The 23,561-nt window shown below is 39.4% G+C and overlaps 1 protein-coding gene across 1 annotated transcript; it reads right to left on the bottom strand.

The window, feature by feature from the left end:
- Window positions 1-2,409: 2,409 nt before the first annotated feature.
- LOC125339866 (sorting nexin-10-like) lies at window positions 2,410-3,139 on the bottom strand. Its single transcript, XM_048331167.1, has one exon. The coding sequence runs from the start codon at window positions 3,017-3,019 to the stop codon at window positions 2,666-2,668; it is 354 nt and encodes a 117-aa protein (XP_048187124.1). The 5' UTR covers window positions 3,020-3,139; the 3' UTR covers window positions 2,410-2,665.
- Between the last annotated feature and the right edge of the window lie 20,422 nt (window positions 3,140-23,561).

Below are 23,561 nucleotides of genomic sequence, written 5' to 3'. Positions count from 1 at the left end.
TTCCTAAACTGCATATAAACTGGAAGTTAAGAATAAATATGGCTGCAGTTTTGAGTTACAATCTTGATCTGCAGACCTCCTGGATCCCATCTTTGTCTCTTGTCTTTTTTTCTCTTCTCTATCTTTTCTTTTCTTTAATATTCGCCCCCCCTCATTCAGGATTTCCTTTCGCTGACAGCTGGCTCTGGCAGAGTGGCGCCCGAACAGAGACCTGAACACCTGGGGAAGGCAGAGGACCCCGCTCAGGTAAGGACATCCGGTCACTTGGGAAGGAGAGTGGGAGAGAGAGTATTGTCGGGAGTAAGAAATTATGGGACAAAGTAACTGCCGCATGCTATACGTGCAGGCCCCCAAAGGGATGCTTCATACCTGGGGAGTGAAAGTTGGCCAAAGTCAGTTAGAACGTTTCTTTCAATTTGAAGTATGCCCCTGGTTCCTGGAGGAAGGAACCATTAACTTAGAAGTTTGGCAGAAAATTGGAAAAGAGATTCAGGAACATTATGATGCAAATGGCCCTGAGAAAACCCCAGTGGATGTTTTTACTCTTTGGAGATTGTTTGGATTCTAGATGTGAACAGATTAGATTCAATCAGTCAATCAGAGAAACTGAACAAGGACCTGATGAGCATCGCCCAGCCCTGGGAGCTTATGCAGCTGCCCAGGAAGAGCTAAGAAAATTAATAAAATCTGAACCCACCGGGCTAGATATTAAGGAAGACTCAGATGGCTCAGACACTGGGGAAAAAATATACAATGAGCCTACTAAAGATAGATTGACCTATGTTGAGAGTATGTTGAAATCAGTTATAGTCCTATTGTCACAGCTTCATCCAGAACAACAAATTCCTTTAAAGGTAGATACTGGTGAGCCACCACCGACAGTCCTGGAAGAGTTACAGCTCTCCTAGGTGCAAGCTGCTCACAGAGGGGAGGGACCTGAGGCTAGGGAAATGCTACCACCACCAAGGTAACTTCTCCTGACCGAGCGCTCTACTTCCATCCACCACGGCAATGACAGATTTGAAACTCCAACTAGGGTGAGTGACCATTAGCCTGGAGCTTGGATTTTCCATAAAGCCACTGGGCTAGGTCCGGGGGATCAGCAATTGTGAGTGTTTGGAGTCAACTGATCTCTAGTTCAGCTCTGCTGGTCACTTATCAAGTGAGGGACAATCTAAAATGCTTCATGAAAGCTGCTCAAGTTTGAGCCCAATCTTACATATTTGGAATATTTTTCAGGACCTACCTAATTTCTTTTTTTTTAAATCAAAATATTTATAAAAGTTTAATAATACTTTAGACCAAATTTTTTAAATCATTCTTTCTGTAAATTTAATTACTTCTTTTAGTTTGCAGTTTCCTGGCCTTTTTTTCCTTTTAGTCAGTTCTTTGAAACTATCATCTCAGAGTTTTTAATAATACAATAACTTTCCTGCTCCTAGCTAAAATAAAGTGAAATGGGTATTTATTTTATTTTATTTATTTTTTATTTTTGGCAGCAGCAGCCTTTGCTATACTCTAGTGGGATGGGGAAACATTTAACCAAAGCAACAAGTTAGCCAAGTTATATGGAAGTATCTTCCTGTTCTTTTGACAGAGTATTCTTCTGTACCATTCAAACAAAACTTCTGCAATTTAGTTCAAAGTTGTTTATCTAAAACATCTTATATTTGGACCACTAAAAAAAGGCATTTTGTTGAAATTATAACCATCTCCAGGTAGACACCTACAATTAAAGGGCTCCAAAAAGTGCAGAATTAATTCTGAAAGTAGCAAGTTGACATCCTTTCCAAAATTTGGGGAATACTTATTGGTAACATTAAATATGTTAATTTTTAAGGTCCTTATGATTTAAAAACACAAACAGAAATAGCCACCAGTGTTGATAAAAGGTGTTGAGTGATTTTTTTAAAAATTATACATATTTGGTCAGAAAATAAGTCATTATCCTATAATTCTAATTACCCAATGATAATGCAAACACATGATTTGTTGTCAGAAGCCATAGCAAGTTGATTTTGGACAATGAAAATCTACTTCTGAGCCTACATATTGCAAGACTAAATGAAATTACTAGCACTATTTCTGCCTTTTTTCCTAAGATGTAAACATTATTTTCATATATCTCTAATCATAAGACACATTTCCATCTAAGTGTGAAATAGAATACTGGAAAGGTTATTGAATACTCTTAAATAGTTCAGTGAAACAAAAAAGCAAAATGTTTTTGCCAGTGCAGGGGAGGTAGCTACAGAGGAAAAGCCACATGTCTGAGGGGCAGGTTGCTCTAGACTGTGGCCAATGTCACATACGCTGCTGCATTCACAAGAATTGCCCCTGGCTCTATCTGGGTTTTAAATGCTATCTTACATCTCTTTTAAGGTTCAATAAAATCAACCAAGGTTGTTTACCAGTAACATTGGACATAAAGGACAGTATGGCATTCACAGATTTTTTTTCATTTGCTTTATACAGAAGCTTGGCTAAAATTAGACAACATAAAAATACATACCACTACTAAACAACCCACTCACTATCTTTAAGAATTTAAATACCTAGTATGGTAACAGTGAACTTTAGGTAAGGATTTATTACTAGCAAGCTCTCTTCTCTATGGACTGGACACAATTTGCTATTCCTAAGGAAATGCCATTCGAATGCTTTTTCAGGACTCCTGTGCCGCTGTACTTATTTTACGTCCTTGTGAACTGCTGTCATCACTGCTGTGTCCAAGCCCAGAGTATGAACTTTCTGAATTATAATCTATATCATTTTCTTTTTTCCCTTCTTCATCTTCTTCTGGGAAGTGTCTATTCATCAAGGCAAACTTGTGAATTGCTTCTTCTACTGAGTACTTGGTCTGCCCCAATACACATGCCTCGATGTCCTCGGAGTTCAGGTGACTCTGCAGGAAGAGGTGCTGGCGGCTGTCTGAGAGCAGGAGTGCATTCTGCAGGACTTTTCTGAGGAAATCTTCCAAACCCTGACGACGCTGATCAACGTGCTGGTGATTGTTCATATTGAAAAATAGGTTTTTCGATGGCAATTCCAGCACTTGTACCAGCAATGCATTACTTTGGAGTCTGCCTCAGCCACACAAATTCTCTGTATCTTCTTCGTATACAGGAAGTTTTCATTGTAAAACACATACTATTCATCTCTTTCTGTTGTTCTGGAAACATCTTCAGCAGAGGATTGATGTTGCGCCTGCGCTCCGTGCCCGCCTCCTGCGTATGGCCACCAGGCTTCAGGCTTCTGCTGTCCTGACTTACCTAATTTCTATGAGAGCTCAGGCAGATGAAGTTCTCTTTGTCTCTTTTTCTGCCTCTCTCTAAACTCTGCCTGCCTGCCTGTGACATAGGATGGGCTGGTGCTAGCCTCCAAATATACCAATATTTGTTTAACATCTGCTTTGAAAGACTCAAAGAAAGGTTTTCTATTCTTGTTATTGATGTTAAGTTTGGAGACTCAGTTAAATTCTGCTTGTTTGGCTAAATCCTAAGTTTTCTCTAGCATAATAGAATTGGTTGGAGGTGGAAGCCCACCCATCCCCCAGGTGATGGGCATGCCAAATTCCTGGAGGCTGGGCAGGGACTTTGAGAGTCCAGCTCCTGGTAACTCTCTGTAACTGTGGCCTTGCAATTCAAAGGTGCCTTGCAATTCAAATGCTGGAAGGTGAAGGTGTCTTGCTGTGAGCCTGCTGTCTGTGTTCTGTTCATGTCCTGTCTCCCATCTCCTCGACCTTCTCTGGTCATAGCATCCCACTTCAGCTCCCCATGAGAGCTAAACTGGTTTCTCAAAATGTGGCTTCTCGGATAATCTGTGAAAATATTGGTTTGCTGGAAAGATTTTTTGTTTACTAACTAACCACATGGTTCTAGAATATGGGCAAAATAATATCATTTGCCACTGGAATTCCAGAAAACTTACATGGCCAATTAAAGAACAATTCTAAGCGTGCCCCAAAGCTTGGGCACAACTGTCTGTCTGTCTGTCTGTCTATGTCTATCTGTTGGTAAAAAAAAAAAAAAAGAAGAAGAAAAGGTTTTAAACCCAAACTGATCATGTTTGGTTGCAAGCAAATGTGTCTAAGAAAAACTCCAAAAGGTTCTAATATACAGCATGTGATATAAGTACAATGATGTAAAACCAGTGTGTTATTCTTTATATCTATCTATGCTAAAAGTCAAGTGTACATCTGATCCTGACAATTCTTTGGTATAGACTAAGATTTTGCTTGTCCATTTTTTTTCTTTTTTTCCCTGTGCTCTCATAAACTCTTTAAGATCAAGGGACCAGAGTCATTTTGGAACAATGTGCAGATGTGGCTGCTAACCTAGATTTGTCTGACCCAGGATTAATATTTTGCTTTATAGGATACAGGTTGATTTGTGTGCTGGCTGAGTGGACCGTGGCAGTCTGTGGCTACAGGAAGCTGCCTCCACAGTCTGCTTCCAAACTGCCTGGTTTCACTGCTAATGATTCCGTATTCTCTCTCTCTTGCATGGGAAACTGCTCAGGGAATCTAGGAGTCCTGTAAAGATTTTGACAGGCCCAGAGTGCTCCTGCCCTGATTCTGCCTGCTGCAAGACTAGAGTTGGGTTTATAGCAGACCTATCATGACAGACTTACTCTAAGGTTAAAAGCATCAGAGTTGTGTTTGGTGGCCACAGGGTTGCATTGGGGTAGCATTGGTGTCTTCCCCCTCCATATCTCAGAAATTGTCGCGGCTGCTGCAGAGAACAGACTTTGTTGGCCTTTGGTCTTTGTGGATTTTGCGTCTAGAAAGATGGTTAAAGGCCCAAGCTTTCTAAAATCTTTTGAAGTTGTCACCCTGCTTAAACCAGTAGGGCACAAGCCTACAAAAGCCAGAGTACGCAGAGTAAGCAACCAAGGAATACTGGGAGATTTCAAATGTCTTTAACCAGTCTGTGTAGAAATTTGCAGGCAACCCAGAAGGAGGTGTGACAATCTATCCAGGGGACTCTGAGATGCCACTACAGCCTCACCCAGATTCAACCTGTCTCTCCTGCCTGCCTCCATCACACATGATTAAGGAGGCCTGCTGATTTGGGATGGAAGACACAGCTACTTCAGATCCACAGAAGCTGAGACTTTTACATTGTCCTGACCCTTTGCCCTCTTGATTGTTATTCATTTGTGTTCTCTTCCACTTGCCGGTAAGGTAAGGTTAAATAATATGATTTGATTTAATGGCACATGGATCTCATTCAGTCTACTGTTCTCTAAGTGTTACAGCAGAACTCTGGCAAGTATTTGTCGGTGATATTTTAGGTCCTTATTATTTTACTAGTCAAAAATTACAGATTAAGATTTCTCATTTGTGTACTTTGCATGATTTTTTTAAAAATTCTGGGAGATATTAATTGGCTTCTCCCTTATCTTAAATTATCCACAGCTAAATTAAAACCCGTATTTGATCTATTAAAGGGGGACCCTGACACTACATCTCCCAGACAAATGACAACTAAAGCAGCTAAAGCCTTAAGCATAGTAAATTCTGCCATTTCTTCCCAACATGTAAATTATATTGATTACTCAGCCCCTTGGGAAGCATATATTTTAACTACACCTCATTCTCCAACAGCGGTCCTCTGGCAGAAGGGACCTCTTCTATGGCTTTCCTTGCCTGCTACTCCCTCAAAAGTGTTAATTCCCTATTATGAATTGGGTGCCACCTTAGTCCATATGTCCTGTGTGGAATCTTGTAAGTATCTTGGACGAGATCCACAGGTTGTTTATATCCCCTATACTTTACAACAGCAAGAATGGCTTCATATTCATTGTGATTCCTGGGCCATTGCTTGGGCCAATTTTATGGGCACAATTTCACATCATTATCCCTCCAACAAATTACTTCACTTTGCCTCTTCTTACACTTTTATATTTCCTTGGGTTGTCTCTCTATCACCTCTTTCTATGGCTGCCTTGGTGTTTACAGACAGATCTTCTAACGGAGCAGCCGCTCTTACTATTGATGTTAAACTAAATCTTGGGACACTGGTCTTTCTTCAGCCCAGGAAGTTGAACTTCAAGCACTTTTACAGGCCCTTATGCTTTTACCTACTAAAGCTTTTAATTTATATTTGGACAGTCTTTATGTTATTCGAGCCCTTCAGGTCATTAAAACTGTCCCTTTTCTTGGAACAGCGAATTCCACTATCCAAACTCTTTTTCGCCAGATACAACTTCTTTGCTCTCGCAGCTGTCCGTGCTTTTTTGGATGTATACGTGCGCATACTAAGCTTCCTGGACCATTAAATGAGGGCAATGCTATTACGGATAAGGCTACTCAAATTTTTCTCACTCAGATTGACTTAGCAAAGCAATCACATGCTTCCCACCATCAAAACAGTCGTGCCTTACATCAGCATTTTCATATCACATGTGAGGCGGCTCGTCAAATTGTAAAAACTTGTCCCAACTGTACTACCTTCCTACCTGCACCCTCCAATGGCATTAACCCTTGAGGCTTAGTGGCCAACCATGTTTGGCAAATGGATATTACCCACATTCCCTCTTTTGGATGGCTCCGCTTAGTCCATGTTACCATAGACACCTACTCTAATTTTATTATGGGTACTCCTCTTATCCGGGAAGCTAGCAAACATTGTATCTTCCATGCCTTACGCTGCTTTGCTACTATGGGACTTCCTAAACATATTAGAACTGATAATGGTCCAAGATATATCGGAAGAAGCTTTTCAGACTTTTTACAAATCTTACCAAATTGTTCACTCTACAGGAATTACCTATAATCCTAAAGGTCAAGGAATTGTTGAACGGGCCAACGGTTTGTTAAAACACCAAATTTCTAAATTAAAAGGGGGGAATTATACCACTTCTCTCCTGTTAATATGCTTTCTCACACTTTATTTGTACTAAACTTTTTAAATTTGGACTTTAATGGCCTTTCCGAAGCACAGCAGTTCTGGGAAAAGAGAGAGCAAAGAGCTTTTGCCCAAGTCAAATGGAAAGATCCTTTAACAGGTGTCTTTAACATGTCTGTGTTTTTTCGCAGGATGAAAATGATGCCCGCTGGCTACCTGAGTGTTGCGTTAGGATTGTGGAAGCTCATCAGAATGGTACAAGCACTGACCCACTGGGCTTACATGCCAGATCCACCGATTGTTCACCTTGCGACTTGGTAAGGAGCTGTTTGTCCATTTCAACAGATCAGCATACGGTACAGCTCCAGATCCTTTTGTCCAACAAGTTAAAATGGGAGATTTTGCAGCTTCTGGCATTGGAACCCCTTTATGTTTTACAACTGACTCCAACAGTCATATTCCAGGCTGCACTGTAACGCAATCCATAAATCATAGAATTTGTATTCCTGATGACAGTCAAGTGTATAATATAAAAATGACTTCATTGCCTACTGGGTTCCCTATACATGCTAATTCTACATCGTCTTTCATGATACCTTGCTGCATCAGTTCTTCTCAAATTGTAGAATCCATGGGAGAACTGCACCCCATAAAGTGTAGACATGAACATCCTTTTATAACCAATATTTCAGGGACTAATTCTCAATTGATGGACTGGTCGGGAGCCAATCTTACCAACAAGTACAACCCAGGTCTTCGGTGAATGAATGGACACCCTCAATGTCATGTCTGGATGTTAGTGGCTGCCCTAAATAATATCTCCTGGCCCACTTCTTCTTTAAAAAATATTATGAGTTGTGTAACACCTCCTTATGCCATTATGTATGGACCTTTTAGTATTTCTATAGGAGCCATGTATTTCAATGTTACTTGTACTAACTGTTGTTTTACAAATTACTTGTATAGTGGTCTTACTGATTCTGTAATTGTTATTAAGCAGCCTCCATTTGTCATGCTTCCTGTGAACATATCTGAAGCTTGGTATGAAGAAACAGGTATTCAAGTGTTAAAACATTTAAAAGAGCTCATGTGCCCTAGACAATTTATAGGGCTACTGATAGCAGGCATTGTAGCCTTTATTTCCATAGCTGCCTCTGCTGCAGCAGCTACTGTGGCTTTAACACAAAGTGTGCAAACAGCTCACTATGTTAATCAGCTTGCTCATAATACTACACAAGCCCTGCACTTTCAAGGCACGATTGATGATAGGTAGAACAAAAATTAGAAGCATTATATGAATCTGTGTTGTCTCTGGGAGAACAAATTCGTGCTTTACAAACTTTGCAATGAGTGCGCTGTCATGCTGGGTTTGACTTTATTTGTGTGACCCTCCATAAATATAATGGGTCAAGCTATCCATGGGAACACATCTTAATGGTATTTGGCACCATAATAATTTGTCCTTAGATCTCTTTCAACTCCATAAGCAAATAACTGGGCTGGAACAAGCTCCGCCTCAGGACGTTGAAGTGGTAAAAACAGCAAAGAACTTTTTGAACAACTTCAACAGTATATCCCTTCCTTGACTAATGTTAAAGGGCTGCTAATGACATTGCTCAACCCAGGGATACTTTTGCTGATGGTTTTTCTATGCCTTCCTTGCATTGTATGTCTGTTTCAAAACTCTTTTATGAGTTTAGCCAGCCAGTTGCATAAGATCAAGCTCCAAGTAAATGAATTTCCCCTGAGAGGAACTTCAGCCAGAGATGGGTAAGAGGTGGTCTTTGTCTGACCAACCTAAGACAACACCTTCAGCTTTGTTTTGAAGACGTTCCCCATGATGGGTAAGGCAGACAAGGCGACCCACCCAACCTAAGACAGGCCGGTTCCTTCTTTAAACAAAGATGGGGAAGATGTTGGGAGCCAAGCCAGCAGCTAATCTCATTCTGACCTCTGGCTGTGTTGTTATCACAAGGATATGCTAAGTTCAAGGACATTTGTTTACTAGTAACTCAGCCCCTACCCGGAATTGCTTTACTATGTCCAGCTGGAGTCCATTCCTATGTTAATCAACCTCATCCTGTCTTTACTGCCATCAGATGTTGTGAACTTCAAAGCCTTTTTGTGTTCTTGAATTTTAGCAACCCTATGCTATTCCCTGGTTCCTAAACTGCATGTAAACTGGAAGTTAAGAATAAATGTGGCTGCAGTCTTGAGTTACAATCTTGATCTGCAGACCTCCTGGACCCCATCTTTGTCTCTTGTCTTTTTTCTCTTGTCTATCTTTCCTTTTCTTTAATCCTCACCCCCACCCCCCATTCAGGATTCCCTTTCGTTGCGGGCTGGCTCCAGCACTCCTATAGTCAGATTGTGGGAGAGAAGTACTTTTGAGGGTGATGAAGTTTAATTGTGAGAATGAGAAAAAATAGCTAGTGCAGACTGGAGGAGAAGCCATTTGAATGGAGACAAATGAGATAGTGATCAGCACCATTCATCAAAGTCCTGGTCTCTTGGGAGGCAGCAGCTTTCAGAAGCAGCAATCCATGAGTTATATCTGTGTAGGTATGTATGTATGGAAGCCAGGTCCTCTGTGTGGATGCTGATAGGAGAAAACAATGAACAGAGGCTGAGAGTGGATCAGTATCCCAAACAGGAGTTTGGAGAGACTAATAAATGCATTGTGAATAGCCAGGAAATATTCTGTAGTCCAGACAGAAAACACTAGCTTGAATGCATTTAAATTCACCTCTGCCACATGTTCTCTCTGATCCTTGGGTATATTCTATATTCTGTATCACACATTAGGAGAATGGAGAACCCACAATCTTCAGATTTTCTGAAAGTAGTTCACCTAAAGAACAGCTGCAGATCTTGAGGAGCTCATACTTCCTATGAAAATGCTAGTGTGACTTCAGTATCACTTCTGCTCTGTGCTGGTCCAGGATTATTTTGTGCTGATCTACTGTGTATCTTTCTCTTATTTTCTGGGAGATTGTTCTTCAATTTCTTAACTTTTATGGGCATTTCTAAACTGCTGCAGTGAGGGATTTATTTGATTCCTATTAAACAATCTTTCCATTTTTATTGCACCATAGTCCTTTCCAGCTACTATAACAAAGTACTTTAAAACTGGGTAGCTTACAAACAGCTAAAATTTATTTCTTGTACTTCTCGAGGCTGAGAATTCGAAAGTCAAGTCCCTGGCAGATGCAGTGTCTGGTGAGAGCCACTTCCTCGTTCTTAGGACAGAGCCTTCTGGTGCCCTTGCATGATGGTGTTATGGGGTCTGGAAATCAACAATCAATAAGATCAGTCAGATGACAATTGAGGATGGAAAGAATCTTATTGAGCGAGAAAGTACCGGTATGCCAGGATTACACCAGAGGTTGGAATCTCAAGATGCAGTCCTGAGCCATCTCAGAAGGCTGCTTTTAAACTCCCAAACCACCAGAATTTTCCTTTTTTCCTAATTGTAGTGGCTCCTTAATTTCAAGAAGTATCCAGGAACCAGTTCATTACTTTCCAGAAATACCTAGAAACTGGTTTCATTACTTTCGAGTAATGTCCAGAAACCAATTTCAAAGAGGTCAGGGCATCTTGACCATAACGGAAACCATCTAACCATCTGGTAACAAAACAGGATGTAAACCCCCCACCCCTGCCCCTAAGGGAGGGGTGCTACAGGTGTGGGCAATTGCATCAACACAATACAGAACAAAGGGCCAGTTTCATATTGAACAATGACATTAATACTGAATGATATTAGCAATACTTGTAAAGTTAGTATAGTAGCAGATTAATTATTTGAATTAATTATTAATTAATTGAAAAGGGACAAGCTAGCTTTCTGGCATTTCTCTTATAAGGGACAAATCTTGTCCATGTAGACTCTGCCTTTTCAATTTAATCACATCCCAAAGCCCCCACCTTTGAATACCAAGTCCTAGGTGGTTAGGTTTCAATATGTGAATTACGGGGGTTGAGGATTCAGACCACAGCAACTGGGGAACTGAAAATTGTGGTGCATAGATTCAAGCAGCCAGTTGTTAAACTGATGGGTAGTTCTTGTGGGAAATGATATAGGATAAAATGGATTATATTTTCATTATATTTCCCTGTGTTAGGAACACAAATATATACATAATAAACATACATTAAATGTTATTATTTCCATCAAAAAGAAATCATCCACTGTGACAGATGTTTTGTTAATCATAAAAAATCATTTTTGTTGCCACTTAGTTACCTATAAATATCCCCAATTTTCCTTTCAGCTTGCCTGTTTAGGCAGTATTCTAGTCTTCGGGTGGACTTCTTTCAGATCATTTACTTAGTACTAGCAAATTATATTGAGCTCCTTTGAGAGCCTGTTACTTTTAAATCCCAGGAATTCCACACTCCCCTCCCCCTTCTAGCCCCAGGACCAAGGAGCAAGCCATTCTTTAGAAATGTAATCAATCACCAAGGAAGATTGCAGCATAGAGCAATCTCAGTTTATCTTGAGTGGTAGCCTCACTGGGCTTATCTTTTAACTTTCAGAACTATTCTCTCTTTAGAAGAGGAAAGAAAGTTTACTTTTCCTTAATGTGAAGCCAATTAGCATATAGAGGATCTACTTTGCTTCTATCCTAGATCTTAGAAGCCCACTAGCCCTTTGTTTCTTCAGAGCTGAGTATATAATCTTGCTCTTTCTTTTGCTAGCAATATATTTGCATTAAGAAAATGTCTGTCTGCTCTTCTGGTCTGCCTGATATGTTGTTTTTTTAAAACAATTTTCAGAAAAAGTTGATTCAACAACTATAAGGAAGAGGCCATCAAGTGCGCATGTGGCTGGATTAGTTGACACAATGGGTAATGAAAGAGCTATGATTTCTAATTGTAGTCAGAGACAACTGCACATTGATTTGCTTCACCCATTAAAATTGTAGGCAGGATATTGTGCTATCTACTAAAAAGCCTTTGCTGGGGATAGACTACAAAACATTTTTCATTGGGATCTTTGACAAGTGAGGTTACTTAATTAGGGACCCCTTAATTGCCAATGATCAAAACCTCACTCCATCCAAATTCCTTAGCCATTTTAGGAAATTTAGGCCCATTAGAACTCACTCCCCAAACTCTTCAATGAAATTGAAATTGAAAGGGAAAGATTACTATCAAGCTCTATCAAGCCAGCATAACCCTTATCCCAAAACCAGAGAGGGACTCATCAAAGCACGAAAACTACAGACTCATCTCTTTGGTGAACATCAATGCAAAACTTTTCAATAGAATTCTGGCCAACCAAATTCAACAACTAACCAAGAAAAAAAACCAAAACAACAACAACAACAAAAAAAACACCATACACTATGATCGAAGAAGATTCATTCCAGCGATGCAAATTTGGTTCAATATACACAAGTCAATTAATGTAATTCAACACATCATTAGAAGCAAGGACAAGAACCACATGATTACTTCAATACATGCAGAAAAAACATTTGACACCTTTAAAGTTAAAATCATTTTCTCAAAAATCAAGAATATGACAAGGATGTCCATTCTCTCCACTCCTCTTCAAAAAAAAATAGTACTGGAATTCCTAGATAGAGCAATAATGCAAGAGACAAATATAAAGGGGATTCAAATAGGGAAAGAAGAAGTAAAACTCTCCTTCTTTGCAGATAACTTGATCCTGTATTTAAAGAACCCCATAGATTCCTCTCCAAAGTTACTTGAACTGATCCAAAACTTTGGCATAGTGGCAGGGTATAAAACTAATCTGCAAAAGGCAGTAGCTTTTCTGAATGCCAACAATGAGAAGAATCAGACTAAAGTCAGGAAAGCAATGCCATTCAGAATAGCCTCAAAAATACCTAGGAATTAACCAAAGATGTGAAGGACCTTTATGATGAAAACTTTAAAAATCTGTAAAAGGAAATTAAAGCAAATTTTATGGAATAGAAAAACCTTCCATGTTCCTGGATTGGAAGGATTAATACCATGAAAATGGCAATACTGCCCAGAGCTATCTACAAATTCAGTGCAATACCCATCAATATCCTGATAACATTCTTCAATGATATAGAAGAAAAAGCAATAAAAAATGTACATGGAATAACAGAAGACCTTGAATAGCAAAAATTACTCTTAGCAGGAAGAACAGTGCTAGAGAAATATCAATACAAGCTTCAAAGTCCATTACAAAGCCATGGTAATAAAAACAGCTTGGTGCTGGCACAAGAATAGGCCTGAGGACCAATGGAATAGAATGGAAGACCCAGAAATGAACCCACAGACCTACAACCACATAATCTTTGATGAGGGAGCCAAAAACAAAGGATGGAAGAAAGACAGTTTTTTTCAACAAATGGTGCTGGAAGAATTGGCTAGACACCTGCAGAAAATTGAAGCTAGATCAAAGACCTCAGTGTAAGGCTGGGGTAGGGGAAACATTAGAGCTCCTTGGCACAGATAAAAACTTCCTAAGTAAAGAACCAGAATCACAAAAAAATCAAAGAAAGACTAGGTAAATAGGGTTGTATCAAACTGAAGAGTTTCTGCATGGCAAAGGACATAGCTAACAAGATAAATAAAAAGCCCACTGAATGAGAGATCTTTATTAGCTATGCATCAGACAAGGGCCTCATATCTAAAGTATACTTAGAGATAAAAAAATTAAATGCCCCCAAAGCAAATCTTCAAAGAAACAACAACCCCAATAATAAGTGGTCTAAAGACTTAAAGAGAGACTTCTCTGAAGAAGAAATAAAAATGGCCAATAGACACATGAGGAAATATTTAACATCTCTGTCTATAAAAGAATGTAAATCAAAACAACATTGAGATTCCATGTCACTCCAGTTAGAATGCCATTATCAAGTAAACTAACAATAACAGATGCTGGCAGGGATGTGGCCAAAAGGGAACTCGACCACACTGTTGGTGGAAATTTAAACTTGTTCAACCACTCTGGAAAGCAGTATGGACGTTCTTTAAAAGAATAACCATAGAGCTTTCCTATGACCCAGCAATTCCACTCCTGGATATTTGTCCAAATCACCACAAACCAGGCCACACTAAAGCCACCAGCACAACCATGTTCATTAAAGCATTGTTTACTATAGCCAAGATATGGATGTCCCTCAGTGGATGAATGAATCAAGAAAATGTGTTATAAATAGACAATGGAATTCTATGCTTCCATCAGAAAGAATGGCATTGCCCAATTGGCATTCCCAAGTTTTTTCATAAAAACTTGGGGAAAAAAATCATATTAAATGAAGTAAGCCAGACCCAAAGAAACACAAGTTGTTCAGTTTCCCTCATTTGTAATCATTAGAATGTGCCTATAAGTCTACAAGTAAAACCAAAGTAAAAGACAAAAAAATTACACTAGGACATGATAAATTATATGGGCTCTAAATATTCACACAGTGAGATTAAAGGCTATTCTCAGGAGAGGATGACAATGTCTCAATAGCAATGTGCATATGATATTAAGATGCTACTTATTGAAATGAACTCTAAGAATAGGAAACAAAAGCTTTTTTATTGCACTGTTTTCGGTTCTTTTTTTCCATTTCCTGTTTTTTGCCCCTCTTTTGTCACTTTTTGATTTCTGTACCCTTTATCTTGTATATAAGTTTATCTGTTTTGGGGGAGGGGAAAGAGAAGAACAGAAACAGTGGAACAAAGGCTGAACTAATTCAGCAGGGATACTCACTAGACACTATATTGGAAATGAACTATACAACTTGGGGAGAAGAAGAGTTGGGAGGAAAAAATACTTGGAGAAAATGAGGGAGGTAACACTGTTCAAAAAGAACTGTACTCATTGCCTGACTTATGTAACTGTAGCTCCTCAGTACTTCACTATTAGAGTAAAAATTAAAAAAAAAAAAACAAGCCTAAGGATACATCTGTATGGAACACAAATGCTACATTTAACAAATATTTACTAAGTGCTGCTATGTCTCCGATATCATTAGAGGTATGAATAGGGGTTGCTTTGGGCCTTGATATGTTTAGTCCAGTCCAATGACCATCAGAGCTTCATCTCTCCCTTTACTGTTACATTTTCTGGATGAGCTTTGCTTTTCCCTGTACTGTGGCTTTCATAACACGATTTGCATGCTGCCTGCCAATGTGGCTCTAAGAGCCTCAGTTTCATATTACTGCAGGGCAAGTCTGACAGAAATGATACGCTTTACCATCAGCCCCTAAGAAATTCCTGACTGACACTGTGAATGAGCCAGCTAACATCTAGAATCAGTCCCTAAATAATAATGAACAGAAAGGGTGCTTTGGTTTCCCAGATCTGGGGCACGTGTTCCTTTCTCAGCACCTAGGACATATGGGCTGAGAGTATAAGGGTCCCCTCATGAAATGTTTGGGTTTAATAACTATCACCCAAGGGATGTGTGAGAAGTAAAATACTGTGAAAATAACTCCTATCAGGTTGCTTTGTTAGGGCTGACCTGAAAACTGGAGTAACTAAATATAAATTTTAGTGTTAAAATTATAATGGCTTCTAAACCCTGGTGATGACTCCATGATAGAGGGCTGCACACCCACCCATGAGACTAGTTTCTTGTAGTTTGACATTTAAAAATATAGGGAGCACTTGTTCACCTCTGTACCTGGGTAGCAACCATGGTAATGGACAGTAAAAAATGATCATAGTCATAGACTATAGAAATAACCATAATAGTAGTAGAAATGGCATGGTAACTGTTGGGTTTGTTTACTTATGACTGAGTATTGGATTGTTTTAGCCTGCTCAAGCTTGCTTAGTGGTAATGGGAAAACATGGTCCCAATTGTTAAAATAAAGTTGGTACTAGGTCAGGCTGAACACAAAATTCTGCTTCTGTAAATGGCTTACTTAACCCATTTGTGACTTGCTCTACCCCCTGCATTAACCCCCTGCATCAGTGCTAAGTGACCACCTGTTGTCAATTCCTGATATTGAGGCCAGTTCCCGATATCAAAGCCAAAATAGATAACTGAAAGGGTAGATAGCCAATAGAAATAGGACAAGACTTGCTTGCTAAATGCCATCCAATCAAGTATCTGCCAAGTTGGAAATACCCTGCCCCTGTTGTAATCACAATAAAAACCCTGCCTATCTGAGGGTCAGGGCTCTCAATCCAAATCTGCTGTGTTGGTGATGGTTGGGAGTCCAGGCTCCAGCTTGCAATAAAGACTCTCCGTGCATTTGCATCGCTATCGGCTCCTTGGTGGTCTTTGGGTACCGGAAATCTAGGCATAACAGCTTAACCTGTTTATGTACCAGTTAACTTACCTACAAAATAGTAATACCAAGCTCAGCAGAAATTTGAAAGCAAGGCAGATTGAGTTCTTTTTTGTTGCATTTCATACAAAACTTACCAATTTCATACAAGTTATATGTCAGAGAAGAACCATTTATCCTGCTTCAGTCATATACTCAAACCTGTGGCCAATTTGGGAAAGTGTGTGTGGCAATAATCTGATTTCATAGCTCTAACACATTAGGTAGCAAGGCAGGTAGTTCTGGGGTTTGAACTTGGGGCCTCATACTTGCCAGGCACATATTCTGCTGAACTACACATCCAGTCTTCATTATTTATGAATTACTAAAACTCCATTGCATATGTACTTTTTCTTTATTCATTTATCAATAGGCACCTAGGCTGATTTTATAACTTGACTATCATGAATAGTGTTATGATAGGATTTTGAAGAACTTCCATACTGATTTTTATAGCGACTGGACTAATTTGAATAAATATTTTTGAAAATCAGAACTGGTATTCAAAAATCAATAATCATAGGGAAAAAATGGAAAAATGCAAACATTAAACTAGAATACTTTTCCTGGCATCTTTCTTTCAACGGAATGTATTGGTTCTAGAAATAATATACTTCCTAATAAATGGCTATAGTTGAAATTACTGTAAATTTTATGCGGAGCAATATCTCTCACAGTAGAGGTAATGTGTATTTTTCTTTCTGTTGTATTTTTTCACTCAAGTTGTGTTGAAAGGAAATATATTTTTATAGAAATGCATTGCTCTACTGGGTTTGTTATTCTAGATGATTTTTTTAATGTTCTTTTTTAGTTCCTGAAAGATAAAAAGCTCACCACAGAATGTTTTTTTTCTGGTAGGTTTTCCACAGATTGCAAAGGACTTTCAATGTTTAGCACTGACCATTGTTTAGATTAAGATAATTGGTAGCAATGGATGAGTGTCTAAAATGGAAATATTACTGGTGATTTGGCTCTAGGATCAGTGTCATGATTCTAGAAAACCATGGGTATATGTGTATAAAATTTAAAACTCTTTGGCTATTTCTTGTGGATTGTGTGCTGGGGGGTGAGAATGGAATCCTCAGAGCCTGGACACTGTCCTTGAGCTATGTTGTGCAATACTAGCACTCCACCATTTGAGTAACAACTCCACTTCCGGCTTTTTGGTGGTTCATTGGACAAAAGAATCTCACAAACTTTGTAGCCCCAGCTGGATTCAAACTGTAATCCACAGATCTCAGCCTCTGTGTAGCACGGATTACAGATGTGAGCAGCTGTGCCAGCTATTATTTAATTGATTTGAATCTGGTGTAATCTGGTTAATTTGATAAGTGTCTCAAAATATCATTTGTACCCAATTTATGTCCACATGTAATCTCAGTCATGATGCCTAAAGTTTTAATGATAAGAGGCAACATAGTTCATTCACTTTGAATTATGCCTGGGCTGGGGATGTAGGCCAGGTGGTTGAGTGTTTGCCTAGCGAATACAAGGCCATGGCCCTAGTTTGATCTCTAGCAATTAAAAAATTTCCAAATAAATATTTTTGTTATATTAGGTTTAGAATCCATTTCGTCCTCAAACTAATTACTCCTGAGTAAAGGAGTCTCTCAATAAACAGAGCATTTTAATGTTATTTCTTTAGATTTAAATTTTAATTATGATAAGGAGATAACATAAATGTGATCACTTTAATCATTCCAGTGTACAATTCGAGTCGCCAGTGCTTTCCTATAATCTTAGCACTTTGGAGGCTGAACAGGAGGATCTCAAGTTCAAAGACAACTGAGCTGTATAGCAATATCGTATCTTTAAATAAATAGACAAATGCTTACGATCTGATGCCTTTTAGTACAGTCCCACTGTTTCACAACCAATAGCACAGTCTAGTTCCAGGGTATTTTTATCTATCTCATCAAAAAAAATTTTGCACCTATTAAGCAATTACTCCCCATATCCCCACCCCAGATTTAGCAACTACTAACTTGCTTTTTGTCTCCGCATACTTGCTTCTTGAGAGTATTTCTTGTAGTCATACAACATGAATCCCTTTTGTCTGGCTCCTTTTGCTTGGCACCATGTTTTCAAGGTTCATCCATACGATGGCATGTGTCACTACTTTATTCTGTTGTGTGAATGCACCATATTTTGTTTACTCATTCATCATTTGAAGCACATTTGGGTTTATCTTTTGATGATTGCAAATAATGTTGATGTCAACATATCCGTGTAAGCTTTTGCTTAAATACAGCTCATCATTCTTTTGTGCATGTAGGAATAGACTTGCTAGGTCATATGCTAATTCTGTGTGTAACTTAGTGAGAAACTGCAAAAAATGTTTATCATAGTGACTGTACCATTTTATTTTCGCACCAGACATGTATTATGGTGTCAACTCTACCATATTCTCCCCCAAACTCTCTCCTCTCTTTTTGCCAGTACTAGGGTTTGAACTCAGAGCCTCACACTTGTTAGGCAAAGTATCCCATTACTTGAGCTACACCTCCAGCTCCTTCTGCTTTTTAAGTAGAATTATGAGCTTTTTGTCCAAGGTAGTCTCAGACCGTGATCCTCCTTTTTATCTCTGTAGCATAGCTGGGATTACAGGCTTATTTGTTGGGATGGCATTGGACTAGCTTTTTTCCTTTACCTGGTGGGAGGAAGGAGAGTGTGTCATGTATTCTAGGAATTGAGAGAAAGCGAGGGAGAATGTGGCTAAGCAAGAGAATGGATGCTAGAGGGAAAAACTGATTTGAGCCTTGTCGGGGATGGCTGTGCCTTTAAGAGGGGATGGCCCAGTTAGCCTATCCCCCCTTCCTTCCAGCTTCAACCGGAAGAGAAGCCCCCCACCCCTGGGGGCAAGCACATGTTGCCACAATGGCGGCCGGAGACCCCAGAGGCCCGGTCCTTGGGGGGCTGTGGTCTCCGCCCATAGAGGAAGTTCCGTGACATCACCATGATGGACAGACCATTAGCCAATCGTTAATACCCAGTTAGCCCCTCCCTTCACGCGCCTCTGCTGGTATAACTGTTAGCCCCTCCCTTATTAAACCAGAATGCCCCTGAGTCTTCACCAGGACCCCACGCGCCTGTGTCTTCCTTGGGATGGGAAGGGGACAGGGCGTCCCATGACCGAATGCTACCGAGGCTGCCTGTGGCCTCAGCTCCCGCAGTTAATCCCTACTGGTCGGGGGATGCATTGAGAGCGGCAGAGGACCACACACGGAAGAGGCAGAGAAGCCCAGGACCCCCACGCGGATGGGAGGTAGAGCGAAGCCCGGCAGAGCCTCGTAGGGCTTTCAAGCTCAGGAGTGAGCTTTCTTCTTTTTAACCTCTTGTTAGTTTCTAGAATCCAGTTACATTCAGGTCACCAGTCCATACATGCACTTATAGCTTGAACTATGTTAAGCTTACAATTCAGTGGCATAAAATTCACTTATAGTGCTTACAGTAACTAGTATTTATACTTGGAAGTTTTCATTATCTCCAATAAAAGTTCTGCATCCATTTAACAACAAAAAAAAATCAAACAAAAAAAACCCGCCCTTCTTGTCCCCCTGCCCTCCAACTCTGGCAATATCTATGTTACTTTTGTCTGCATTAATTTGCCTAGTTCTGGGTGCCTCATAGAAGTAGAATCATGTCTTACAATCTTTGTCTTTTGGTGTCTGACTTGTTTCGGTGAGCATAATGTTTTCAAGATTCTTCCAAACTGTGTCATGTACAAAAACTGGTTCCCTTTTTCTGGCTGAAAAAATAACTCCATTGTATGACTATACCACATTTTTTTTATACTCCTCTGTTGATGGACTTGGGTTGTTTCTACCTTTTCTATTGTGAATAGTGGGTATGAGTCTACAAATGTCTAAGTTTCTGCTTTTATTTTTTTGAGTATTTACTAGCAGTGACATGACTAGGAGTTATACAGTGGTTCTATGTTTAATCTTTGAGGAATCATTGAACTATTTTCTTCAGTTTGTACATTTTTACAAGCAAAGTCTTAGTGTTCCCATGTCTTTACATCTTGGCTAACATGGTTATTTTCCACTTTTAAAAATTATAGACCCTGGGGTGGGGAATTAGCTTAGGGGTAAAATACTTGCCTAGCACATGCGAGGCTCTGGACATGATACCCAGCTCTGGGAAAAAGACAATTGAGATCCTAGTAAGTCTGAAATGGAGCCAGTTTCTGGTCCTTTTTTTTCCTTTTTTAAAAAATTTATTTATTAATTAAACAAATTTTTTTTGACAAGGTGTTCTGCAAAAAGGGTACAGTTACATTGTAGGGCAGTGTGTACATTTCTTGTGATATCTTACACCCTGTATTTCTTTCCCTTCCCTAGGTCAAGCAGACATATATACAATACCCAATGTACCAAGAACATATACAGTAGCCACATGGTCTACGCCAAAGAATATTCACCTAGGGCTTTAAATGTAATGTCGACATTAGACAATATGTCGACAGTAGTCTTATATGAACGTACATACATAGCTTTTGAGCTATTGTATTCCACTGAGCGGTCAATTTTTGACCTTTATGTGTTGAGTAGTTGTTTGGTTTTAGTTACATAATGTTGGGTCGCTGACCCAATTCTGGGGGAAATACCATTTGACAAACAGTTTTTGGTTTCACAGACCTGGTCCCTACTGTCTCTCCGTCACCCCATCTTAACAGTCATATATCAGGGAGATCATGCCCCTTTGTTTTCTATGTACTAGGCTTGTCTCGCTCAACATTATTTGTTCAAGTTCTGACCATATCCCTGAGAATAACAATATTTCACCATTCCTAATTGCTATGTAGTATTCCATTGTGTATAGGTACCATATTTTTTGGATCCATTCATCTGTGGAGGGGCATCTGGGTTGTTTCCATATTATGGCTATTGTGAATTGTGCCGCGATAAACATGGAAGTCCAAATGTCTTTTTGATATCTTGGGACCTGCTGTTCAGGATAGATGCCTAGGAGTGGTATGGCTGGGTCATAGGGTAGGCCTATATTGAGCTTTTTGAGAAACCTCCATACTGTTCTCCAAAGTGGTTGTACTAATTTGCACTTCCACCAACAATGGAGAAGGGTTCCTCTTTCCCCGAACCCCCTCCAGCATTTGTTGTTGCCTGAGTTCAGAGTATAGGCCATTCTAATTGGAGTGAGATGATATCTTAGGGTTGTTTTTATTTGCATTTCCTTTACTACTGGGGATGTTGAACATTTCCTCATATGTTTCTTTGCCATTTTTATCTCTTCTCTTGTGAAGTCTCTCTTTAGCTCCTTTGCCCATTTCCTAATTGGTTTATTGGGCTTTGAGGGGCTTAGTTTTTTGAGTTCTCTGTAGATGACAGATATTAGGCCTTTGTCTGTTGCTGTGCTGGTGAAGATCCTTTCCCATATTGTTGGCTGTCTTTCTATTTTGGTGGCTATGTCCTTAGCTGTGCAGAAACTTTTAATTTGTAGTAGTCCCATTTGTTGAGTCTCTCCCCTATCTGTTGTGCCCCTGGGACTCTATTCAGGAAGTTCCTTCCTGTGCCTATAAGTTCTAGCATCTTTCCTACTCTGTCCTTCAGTAGTTTCAAGGATTCAGGTCTGATATTGAGGTCCTTGATCCATTTTGAGTTTATCTTGGTGCATGGTGATAGGCTTGGGTCTACTTTGAGTTTTCTCCATATGGTTGCCCAGTTTTCCCAGCACCAGTAGTTGAAGAGGCTATGTATATTCCATTGTATGTCTTTAGCTCCTTTGTCGAATATCAGCTGACTGTAAGAGTGCGTTTTATTTCTGGATCTTCAATTCTAATCCATCGGTCTTCTGGTCTGTTTTTATACCAATACCAGGCTGTTTTTGTTATGATGGCCCTATAGTAGAGCTTGAAGTCTGGTATTGTGATACCACCTGCACTGTTTTTTTTTTTGTTTTTTTTTTTTTTGTCTAGAATTGCTTTGGCTATTCTAGGTCTTTTGCTGTTCCATATGAATTTATGGATTGCTTTCTCTATTTCAGTGAAGAATGTAACTGGAATTTTGACAGGGATTGCATTGAATTTGTATAACAATTTGGGCAATATGGCCATTTTCACTATATTGATTCTGCCTACCCATGAGCATGGGAGGTCTTTCCATCTCCTTGTGTCTTCTTTGATTTCCCTTATTAGATTTTTATACTTCTCATTATATAAGTCTGTCATGTCCTTAGTTAGGTTGATCCCTAGGTACTTTATTTATTTATTTTTTTGGCTACTGTAAATGGAATTGTTTCCATAATTTCCTTTTCTGCTTGTACATTGCTGGTGTACAGAATAGCTGCTGACTTTTGTGGATTGATTTTGTATCCTGCTACTTTGCCAAAAAGGTTTACTAGGTATAGGAGTTTGGGGACTGAGTTTTTTGGGTCCTTCAGATATAAGATCATGTCATCTGCAAATAGGGATAGCTTTTTTTCTTCCTTGCCGATGTGTATCCCTTTGATTTCCTCCTCTTGCCTTATTGCTATGGCTAGGGATTCCAGCACTATGTTGAAAAGAAGTGGGGAGAGTGGGCATCCTTGTCTTGTTCCTGAGTTTAGGGGGAATGATTTAAGTTTCTCTCCATTTAATATGATGTTAGCAGGTGGTCTGTTGTATATGGTTTTTATTGCTTGGAGGAATGTTACATCTATTCCTGTTCTCTCCAGAGCTTTTAGTAAGTATGGATGTTGTATTTTGTCAAAAGCTTTTTGGGCATCGACTGAGATAACAATGTGATTCTTGATTTTAGTTCTGTTTATGTGGTGAATTACATTGATTGATTTACGGATGTTGAACCATCCTTGTGACTGTGGGATGAAGCCTACTTGAACATGACGTATAATTTTCTTGATCAGTTTCTGGATCCTGTTAGCTAATATTTTATTGAGCAGCTTTGGGTCTGTGTTCATTAGTGATATTGGTCTGTAGTTCTCTTTTTTGGTTGGGTCTTTGCCTGGTTTGGGAATGAGTATGATAATAGCTTCATAGAATGAGTTTGGGATTTCTCCCTCTGTTTTTATTTCGCAGAAGAGTTTGAGGAGTATTGGTATTAGCTCATCACTAAAGGTTTTCTAGAATTCGTTGGTGAATCCATCTGGGCCTGGGCCTGGGCTTTTCTTTGTTGGGAGGTTCTTTATTACCCCCTGTATCTTGCTGTAAGTTATTGGTTTATTTAGTTGATTTATTTCTTCTTGGTTCAGTTTGGGAAGTTTATACTTCTCTAAGAATTGATCCATTTCTGTAATGTTGCTTTCTAGTGAGTAGAGGTTCTGGAAATAGTTCCTTATGATTGTTTGAATATCGTGTGCACTTGTTGTAATTTTTCTGGTGGAGTCCCTGATTTTACGTATATGAGTCTCTTCTCTTCTTTTTTTTGTAAGTCTTGCAAGGGGTCTGTCAATTTTATTTATTTTCTCAAAGAACCAGCT

Source organism: Perognathus longimembris, chromosome 22 (genome assembly GCF_023159225.1).
Source record: "Perognathus longimembris pacificus isolate PPM17 chromosome 22, ASM2315922v1, whole genome shotgun sequence".
NCBI classification, from domain to species: Eukaryota; Metazoa; Chordata; class Mammalia; order Rodentia; family Heteromyidae; genus Perognathus; species Perognathus longimembris.
The sequence above is the reverse complement of the archived record's forward strand: the minus strand, read 5'-3'. Positions and strand labels throughout refer to the sequence as shown.